The sequence below is a fragment of the Urtica dioica genome, chromosome 12 (genome assembly GCF_054948205.1).
Source record: "Urtica dioica subsp. dioica isolate 48M chromosome 12, U.dioica_male_clone48M_v1_H2, whole genome shotgun sequence".
Taxonomy (NCBI): Eukaryota; Viridiplantae; Streptophyta; class Magnoliopsida; order Rosales; family Urticaceae; genus Urtica; species Urtica dioica.
In genome coordinates, this window is record NC_142767.1 from 460193 (window position 1) to 470298 (window position 10106).

Here is a 10106-nt window from a genome sequence, read left to right on the forward strand (position 1 = left end):
CGGGATCTAGCAGAAGAAACGTCGATGATCCATCCTTTTGCATGCATCTTCAAAAGAGAAAGTGAACACAAAAGTTAGAAAACAAAAAAATAAAAAGAAATCAAATTGCAAGAACAAGTTATTTATATCGCTAATATCGAACTAGTCTCCGGCAACGATGCCAAAAACTTGTTGCGAATTAATCACACACGCAAGCGCACATGTCGCCCAAGTAATATAATTATGGAAGTAACGAATGCCGAACCCACATGGACTAGAAGAATTAGCGATTTTACTCAAACTTGTTGCGAATTGATTCCAAGTAAACAGAAGATGGTTTGGTACGAATAACAAAAATAAAATAAAACGAAAGCTTAAAACTAACATGAATTTTTCAATAAAGAGAAAGCAGGGGTCATGATTTCACCGGAACTAACTACGTCGGGGGTTTCGGGCTCAAATAATAAAAAAAAATCTACTTCTATGGATTTTAATCTCACTCTCTCAAAATTATTCACTAGCCTCTCTCGAGTGTTCTAGCAAACCTATGCAATTGACAGATTGTTATCCTCTCGGCCTATAATCATATTAAAACAGTTACATGCAATAAACACAAGAGTTCAAACGATTACACAATTTTTTAGAATTTTCTACTTAGGTCAACGATGAAAATATGAACAAAAGCATAATTATTTACTCTCTCTCGAGTAGCTAAACAATCCTAGATAACAATTCTAATGGTGATCAATCACTAGAAAATGTTAAGCATAATTCATATCAAGCAATCCATAATAATGAAGCAAACAATAATCATCTAACCTTAACGAACCCCCCAACCAGTACCAATCTCAGCTACATCGCAACCCCATAAGAAACTTAGCCTCTCATAGTATTCATAATCAACGCTAAACATAACAGAATAATTAAAAGATAGATTGAAAGAAAAATGGAATTCATATTGAATAAACTTGATGTACAACAATAACTCAAAAAAATAAGATAAATAAAGAGAAAAAGAAAGAAGAACGATTGAAGTTGAGGTTCGGAGACACGTCGTGTTGTCAATTCCGGTGAAGAACATTTTTTTCTCTTCCAAAAGTTCTAAAAAACAATCAAACACTCTAAGAAAAATAAAGAGAAAACAAAAGATGTGTTTATGAGGTCAAAATTCATAAATGCGGTTTGTTCATAGCTTAGGATAGAAGTGATCTTCAATAGGGAAAAGAAAAGGATGGATTCCATGGGTTGTGGGTGTGTTTGTTTCTCCTAGTTGGCTTAGCTACCTAATTAGTGAATCTCTTTGCAAGTTTTGAAACCGAGAGGTAAAAGACGTATAAGATCTACTCAACCCATCATTAGTTAACCTAGGATCTATAGAAAGGCTAGGGGTTGGTGTAATTGTTTAAGCCTCAATCTTAATGCGGTTGATTATTTTAATAGAGCTCAAACCGATAGGTGTAAGCTCGTCAATCTACTAGGTCCCTAGCGACTCGAGAGAGGTTAGTGGATAAAGTCGAGAGATTAGATTATATTCCCTTACTCTCCCATTTTCATTAGAAATCAATAACCAACGGCACCCTGAACCCAATGAAGTCGTGTTGCTCGTCTTTTACCATTTATTTACAACTCAATTTAATCGCTTGTTTGACACAATTGTACTCCAAACCAATTGTAAACCCCTTTTATTTACTTTGTAGTTTGAGATTCAATGATAGAAGAAACTTGTTGAATCTTGTCCTCAAATATAACTAGTCTTCGTGAACTGATACTTTACTACTTGAGGACATGTGCGCTTGTGTCGTGTGCGAATTCTCTTAGTTAAATGAATTTTTCGTTAATGTACCTATAGATTTTTGTAAATGTTGATTGTTTTACTAATTCACTAGTACAAAATATAGCATCAGGTGCGACAAAAGTCGCACCTGAAAGCACCATAGTCGCACCTGAAAGTGTCATCAGGTGCGACTTTAGATGCGACAAAGTCGCATCTGAAAGTCCGCACCTGATGATTTTAGGTGCGACTTGTCGCACCTGAAAGTCATCACTATCAGGTGCAACAGTTTAGGTGCGACTTCTCCATCAAAAGTTGCACCTAAATATACTCCAAAATAAGATATTAAAGCGGGATATATATATAGTATCAGATGCGGCTCCGTAGCATTGTCGGAAATCCTCGTGATCCCTGATATCCTCCACAGCACCGTGTAATCCTCCTATTCCTCTCTGATCTGTTCCTCTGATGGAATCTTCTTCATGAGGAAGGACGACACGCTCGAGCTCGCCGTGATGATACCATTTTGTGTAGCCTGGGGTAAACCCCTTGTTCAGCAAATGATTCTTGACAACCCCGATGTCGTGCCATCTCACGTTGTTGCAAGGTTTGCAAGGACACCGATATTTGGCTTTTTTGTTAGGGAATCTTCTTGCAGCGCGAATAAACTCGTTAACACCGGTTTTGTACTGCAATGTCACCCGATTATTCTCAGTGATCCAGTCTCTACTTGAATTGGACATTTCGCTGAATGAGAGCGAGAAATGAAAGTTTGGAAGAGTTATTGATAAAGGACGACGGAGAACAAAATGAAAGAGAGATTAAGAATTCTATGTTATTTTGAGCTCGGATTGAATAAGTTGGGAGTTTTTAGACTAATTAATTCGAAACTCTACCGAAATTTCGGCAGAGTTTCCCCTATTATACTGACAAACCAAAAACCTGCAAAATTATTTAAAAACATACACAAACCATCCAGAACTATCCTATAAATTAGCTCAGCCCTAAACCGAACCTCCGTGGTTCGATCACAACATTTATAAATGAAAAACCGAAATAAACAAAATATCACAAACTATCAAAACATGTCACAAACTATCAAAGCATGTCACAAAACTATTTTTCTTATTTAAATTAAAATTTCATTACATGTTAAATCAACTACACAAACTTATCACAAATTAATTAACTAATTATAAACTAAGCAACATAAATGTAATTATTAAACTAATTACAATTTCTAGGTAATAATATTTTACTTACAATTAATCTAAATTAATTCAAAGTCAAAAAAACATGTCAAAAAACAATTAAAACTTAATTTTAACCTAATATAAACTAATCACATTATTAAACATGTGAAATTATCATATTAATACTAACTAATTTACAATCAATTTAAACTTTTAACCTAAACTAATAGAATTATTAAACTTAACCAAATTACTAAACATGTTAAATTAATTATCAAATTAATAATAATTAAGTTACACATTATTATTAACTTACATATTTCACATTAATTAACTAACCTAACATATTAACTAACATATTATATATACACTAACCTAACTAACTAATATATACACTAATATATATATATATATATATATATATATTTATACACTAATATATATTTATCAACCTAAATAACCTAGCTAACTAACTAATATATGATTATAAAAAAAAACTAATATATACACTAACCTAGGACGGCCGGACGGGGACTCGGGGACAACGGCTCGGAGGCTGGGACTCGGGGACAACGGCTCGGTGGCTGGGACTCGGAGGCAGCGGGGCCGGGGCTGAGCGCACGGCGAGGTCCGGAGGCACGAGACGACGAGGCTGTGAGTTTAAACACTGAGAGAGAGAGAGAGCGAGGCAGAGAGGCAGAGAGGGAGTGAGAGAGAGAAATACCGGATGAGAGGCGGAGAAGACGGCGGAGGGCGGCGGAGCTACCGCGGCGGAGGTGGCACGCGCGCGGCTTGGTGGAGGAGCTACTGGCCGAGCGCAAGCAAGAAGGAGAAGAGAGAGAGAGAGAGAAGCGGCGGAGCACGACGGAGGGTGTGGAGCGCGGCAGAGGTGGTGGATAGAGCCGAGCGCAGTTGCAGAACTGGAGAGAGGTTTTTTTTTTTTTTGAAATCGGCGGAGTGAAATGAGGAAGATGAAGTGCAGACGATTTTATTTTATAGAAAACCTAAATTTTCAGGTGCGACATTGTCGCACCCGAAAGCTCTATTCGATGCGACTAGTCGCACCCAATAACTTATCAAGTGCGACTAGTCGTCAGATAATATCTAAAAAAAATTAACCCAGAATGCCACGTCAATGCTGAATGAAAAAATAAGGGGGAGAATTGGCCCGCTTAAAATTTTGAAACTATCAGGTGCGACTTTGTCGCATCGGATAGTTTTTTTGACTAGCAGATGCGACTAGTCGCACCTGATACTCAAAAGCAAAAATAATTTTAAGCGAAATTTTTTATACTTCGGGTTGATAATTTGGTGCGAATAGTCGCACCTGAAAGTCATTTAGATGTGACTTTTAGGTGCGACTAGTCGCACCTGATAGTCATGCGCATCAGAAAACCAAATTTGTAGTAGTGATTATTTTAGGCAAAGTATTGTTATTTTGTAGATTTTTTCATTTTAATTGGCTAATTAGCTAACATTTATTAATTTTCTAAGCCACCTATATATTTTGAGTTTATAGCCATATATATACCTGTATGTAATATTAACAAATGAATATTTAATATCTAATAATAAATGTTGACTATATATATTCAAAGGAACATCGAATAATTCTATCAGTCATCTATATATAATTTGGGTTTCTAGTGATAATGTCTATCCATAATATGAGTTCCTTAAGTACTATAACTTGAGTAGGGGACAAAAGGGACTTCATCATAAGCAACTGAATTCCTTTCACAGGACGACTCGACCAAAGTTTATATGTATGTAGCGAATGCAGACGTAAGCAAGGAGAATCCAAAGCGAATGAAAAAAAAAAATTGTGAATACGACTGCAAATGATTTGCATATCCATTGGAGTACGTGCATTCCTTTGAATACATATAACTTCCTAATAGACCCGGAGAACTCTGTCATCAAATGCTTGATTCGGTGTAAATGTACTCGCAATTGCATGTAAAGTTTGGAGGGCCAAAAAGAATAAAAAAAAAAAGAAAAGAAAAAGAAAAGCCAATCCCATATGCATTTAATATCATCATCGTTATCAGCTTTCAATGCCTAATTAGAATGGCTTTAACTTTTGGCAGAGAGATTATATTATTATATATGCATATATATATATATGTGTGTGTGTGTGTGTGTGTGTATATGTCATCTATAGAGAGAGAGAGAGAGAGAGAGAGAGAGAGAGAGAGAGAGAGAGAGAGAGAGAGAGAGAAGCTTCCTCGATATGTGCACGCGTGGGAGTGCGTTGTATTCTTCCTTGCCTTTAGGCTTTATTATCTTCTTTTCGCCTCTTAAATATCTCTTCTTTGTTGAGAGAAGAATTGAACTATCTTTCCAATTTGTAATGACTAAATTTTCTCTGCAACCAATAAAGTTTATGTTACACCACAATCCCTTTTTCACCATCAAAGAGAAACCTCTGCAGATATTTATTCTTAACGATGTACATTCAATATATGACATTTTGTTGAAAAAAAAAATGTGAATATAGATGGAAAATTATTTGGTGAAATATTAAAAGATTTTTTTGTTATTTGTTTAAAGGCCACTACTAGCGCTAAGTTTTTTTCTTCTTGAATCCCAATAGTTGCCCTGGTCCCTCCTTAAAAAAGAAAAAGACAATATTGTATAGAAGAAGAAAAGAAAAGAAGAAAAAGAAAATCGTGAACGTTAAACTTGTCGTCTTAATTTGACACTAGAGAATATGTGTATGAAAGTAATAAAGAGTGGGAAAAAGAAGAGCCCTAGGATAGACACTTTTAGTCAGTGATGTCTTCTAATGTAATAGATGTTCATATACGATGACAAGAGGGTTGTTTTTTTTCATACGAATTCAAAAGGAAAAAACAAACATTAACACTAAATCAGATCTTGATTTCTACTTGTAAAAAAAAAAAAAAATCAGATCTTGATTTCTCATTTAATAATTAATTAATCAACAATTGACGATGCTTATCTTTTGTCCTTGTAAGTTGGCCCCCTTTTTTCATCTTTTTTTTACTTTCCTTGAACTTGTTTAATGTTTCTTATGGACGTGCCTTTACTTATTTATATTGCTAATGGTACGTAGTGTTCTCTCTCAATTCTTAATGATAAGAGTATATAACTAACTTGAAGTAACTAACTTACAGAAAGCAACACAATCTTAAAGGTTATTACGTGGTAAGAATATATATAACCCTCCAAATGAAGATAACTAAGATTCCATGTTCTCATTTTTCAGTCATTTACCAAAAATATCATAATAGGCGGCGTAAAATGTTATATATATATACATGTAAATATATATCGTCATATTCCATAACTATCAGTCGGGAACCTAGGTGTCGAAGTTACTATGTGATATTCTCTATATTGTTACATTCATTATTATTATTCAAATGACTATATTTTTATTTTGTTACATTAAGTAACTTTAGATCATTTTTCTACAAAATTTGCGCATAAAAGTTATTTAATTTTCAGAGGTTTAATTTATCCTTTTAGAACTTTCGAAGGTTTTTCAGATAGTCAATATATTTATCGCCAAACTAGATGTATATATGGTATTATATATTCAAATGTGTGTGTGTGTTTGTGTGTTTGTGTGTGTGTGTGTGTGTGTGTGTGTGTGTGAGAGAGAGAGAGAGAGAGAGAGAGAGAGATTTGCATGTTCCCCTACTTTCTTTTTTCTTTTAACCCCTTTTCTTTGATAGTATTCTTTTGGGCACTAGATCTCAGTATAACAGGTGTTCAAACTCTTGGAAAAGCAAAGAACTCAACTGAAACAATGACCTACATGTAACCAAAGTATATTTGCCCTTATAATTATCACTCCACTGTCACCACTTTTGCTTCTCCTTTTATGTAAATGATTGAATTAGTTGATTTATCATTTTTATCTATTTTGAGCATGATAGGTTTGATAGTATTTACACATGATTATTTGAAAAAAAAGAAAGAAAAAAAAAACGTTAGCAAAAAGAAATATAGGATTCAAATTTCTGAGTGTCCTTGCCAATTGATTATGCCACCGTAGAATATGTCTTTAATTTATATATGTGACTATCGTCTTCCATTTATGGAACAAACAAAAAAAGAATTACATTTTTATTAAAACTCTACCAACAAAAATAAAAGTAATACCTATATAAACAAGAACCACATATATAAGATGAGACAGCTGAAAAGTAATATACCAATATATTTTTATGTTGTTTGAATTTGAATTAATATTATCTTATGAACATTATAAAGAATAATCTAGCGCCCACTGTATCATGATAACATTTAGTATAGATATAGCGTATACACTCTCATTAGCATAGCATAAAAAGAAATCAAATTAGTTATAATATGTATACATAATTCAAAACCCTAATAACTATAATCTGATAATGGAATTTTATCTGATCAATTTCGATGTGAAAAGAACAAAAATAGTAAAAATTTAAGAGTGTCAATTTGGAACATTCCAATGGTCACAATAGAAAAATTAATACAATTGTTTGTGCTGAATTTGAGGTTGTAATTTAACTGGGTTTGCCATGCATGGCATTTATCATACACTCACGAGTAGAAACCCTAATATGGATATAACTGCTAAATAAACTTGATGAACAAAACCCTATAGATCCCACATCACAGGGAGTTTAATTAATATATCATATCTGTATTGAGTGAATTAATATATAGCTTACACCTAAACCATGGTCCAACAATCGAATGAATTAATCCTCACCCAAAAGGCGAATTCCTTCCTTGAATCATAGGGCTCATCCGCTCGGACGCTAAAGGAACTCTCCGAGGAGATGGCCGCTCGAGCTTATTACCTACTCCGGCGTCTTGAAACTTCTTGTCACTCATTTGGTCAATGGAGAGAACAGGCTTTGACTCGTAGATGTCGGATAAGGAGTCAATGTCGCTGGAACCTCGATCGATCTGGACGTCGAGGCAAGACGCGGCCGAGCCAACGCCCAAGTCTTGGAGCCGGAGATCGTCAGGCCATATCAACGGGCTCTTCCCGGTTCCATTGTAATGATTAGGGCTTGGCCTTTTCTTTCCGAGGCAGATGTTGGTTCCGTCCCCATTGTGGTCGGACAGAAAGCCATCAAGGGACGGCCTTTCCATGCCCGTCTGAAGCTCGATTTGGTCACCTCCGTAGATGTTGAGGTCCTGGAAGGATTGGAAGTTTCCGAGGGGAGACGCGAACTCTTTCATGCCCATGTGGTGTTGGTGGTGAGGGCTCACGCTGTGGTTATTTACGATTGTGCCCTTGTAGCCCCCGGAGGCCATGTTGTTTTCACCGGCTAGGGTTTGGCAAGCTTTCTCCAATATGCTTTGCATGTACTTTCCCTGAGCCTCAATCCTCAACTGGAGGTGCTTCTGAACCTGGAGAATAACAAAAAGGAAAACGTATACGCATAAAAAAAAGGTTATTCCACAACTAAAGAAGAGGTTCATAAAGCCTTCCATCTTTTATCTCACTCTTCTCTCTTTCTCTCTCCTCACCATGTTTTTGTATGGTTCATATATGGAATAAATTAAAGTTGATGATATGGTCGAGTCATAACGCTACCTCTAGTTGTTCATGTATTCTTCTCTGGACCTCCATATGCATCCTAATCGCATCAACCAAGTGTGAGTTACTGCTAAATAACAGTTCAACATATACACACAATTCGCTTGAAATATTTAACCCTCCCCATAAATAACCCCATATTCTACACACATATATAGAACTAGAGGAAAACATATATAAATGCAAATTAAGGGATAAATTTAGTTATAGAGCTTTCTAGAAAAGAAATCAAGGAAACATGTGTTATATATATATATATATATATATATATATATATATATATATATATATATATGTGCATACTCGTTCATATTCCGGCTAATAATCCCTGAAGAGGACGCTGTATTTCGTTGAAGCTCTAGAGCTGTTGCTGACAAGAAAGATGGAGAAAAACCCAAAACTATGCATAATTAGATACATACAACAAAAAAAATTAAAATCTGTAAACAAATACAGCGACGGTATAAAAAGAAACCCTAGAAAGAAAAGTCACCTCTCATACCGTCCTTAAGCGAGTGATCGTTGAATTCCTTGTGAGGTTGTTTGCCTAGCCTAAATTTCTGTTCAGGATAAAAAAAAGATTTAACATGTCGAGAGAGAGAGAGAGAGAGAGAGAGAGAGAGAGGGAGAGAGAGAAAAAACCCTAAAGAAGCAAAGAGCACAATTAAACACAAGCTTACAACTTTGAAAAATGTCATAAAAGTGCAATCACAAATATATATCGATGGATGTAAAAGTAAAAACCCTAGATCATCAAACCTGGAGATGGCTCTTGAGGTGGTAAAGAGTCAGTCCTTTCACACTCATGACTCTCATGATGGTCTTCGGGGTGGCCTCTGATCAATAATAACAAAGAGATATTGATGATCATGAACATGAACATGAACATGTGTCATGTGTGTGTGTATGTATATATATATATATAGAAGAGAAAGATGTATATATAGGTACGTACTATCGGGTCCGCCGAGCTGAGTGACAGCGTCAACAAAGCGCTCGTGAAGCTCGACAGTCCAGCGGAGACGGGGCTTGGGGTCGGTGGTGAGGACGAGGCCAGAGTCTCCCTGAACGCACATGGGACGCTCATGCGAATTCATAGGCGAGGGCTTCTTGTGCTGGAACATTCTTTTCTTGCTTCTCTTTCTCTCTGGGAGAGAATACTTGGAGAGATTCAAGAACAAATGCGATGCAAATAGGGAAGATCGAATAGGGTGCGTTTTTTAAGAAACTGGAAGAGCAATGTTTGTGTTTCTCTCTGTGTGTATATGTGTGTTATTTGGTTTTTTGAGGAGACAAGCTTAGCCTTACATAAAAGAAAAGTTCTTTGAGATATAGTTATTATATTACTTAATTCATATATATTACATATATATATATATATATATATATATAGAGAGAGAGAGAGAGAGAGAGAGAGAGAGAGTATACCTTTATGCAAAGGAAGGACTGCAAAATATTAGAATAGGCGTTCTTTAAAACTCTCTCTCTCTCTCTCTCTCTCTCGATATTTTAATACTACTAATCAGAGAGAGAAACGTGTAATTCTCATGGTAAATATTGGTGATCTTCCAGTTAAATTTCAGTTTAAGTGATG

The 10106-nt window shown here is 35.6% G+C and overlaps 1 protein-coding gene across 4 annotated transcripts; it reads right to left on the reverse strand.

Moving 5' to 3' along the window:
- Positions 1–7409: 7409 nt before the first annotated feature.
- APL (Homeodomain-like superfamily protein) lies at positions 7410–9884 on the reverse strand. Of its 4 annotated transcripts, none has more exons than XM_089603709.1 (6): positions 9468–9884; positions 9272–9348; positions 9015–9072; positions 8816–8876; positions 8510–8552; positions 7410–8322 (listed from the first exon to the last, which is right to left on the reverse strand). In XM_089603709.1, the coding sequence occupies exons 1-6, from the start codon at positions 9634–9636 to the stop codon at positions 7669–7671; spliced, it is 1062 nt and encodes a 353-aa protein (XP_089459835.1). In that variant the 5' UTR covers positions 9637–9884; the 3' UTR covers positions 7410–7668. The 4 variants fall into 4 exon arrangements, with proteins under 4 accessions (XP_089459835.1, XP_089459834.1, XP_089459833.1 ...); XM_089603708.1 differs by having other exon boundaries at positions 8816–8882; XM_089603707.1 differs by having other exon boundaries at positions 9006–9072.
- Between the last annotated feature and the right edge of the window lie 222 nt (positions 9885–10106).

What these genes read in the sequence shown, in the direction of transcription:
- APL (XM_089603706.1), bottom strand. Translation starts at nt 9,636, where the DNA reads ATGTTCCAGCACAAGAAGCCCTCGCCTATGAATTCGCATGAGCGTCCC. An exon ending in TCAGCTCGGCGGACCCGATA is followed by an intron (nt 9,349 to 9,467) that starts GTACGTACCTAT and finishes ATTATTGATCAG; the next exon opens with AGGCCACCCCGAAGACCATC. An exon ending in ATTAGCCGGAATATGAACGA is followed by an intron (nt 8,553 to 8,815) that starts GTATGCACATAT and finishes TGATGCGATTAG; the next exon opens with GATGCATATGGAGGTCCAGA.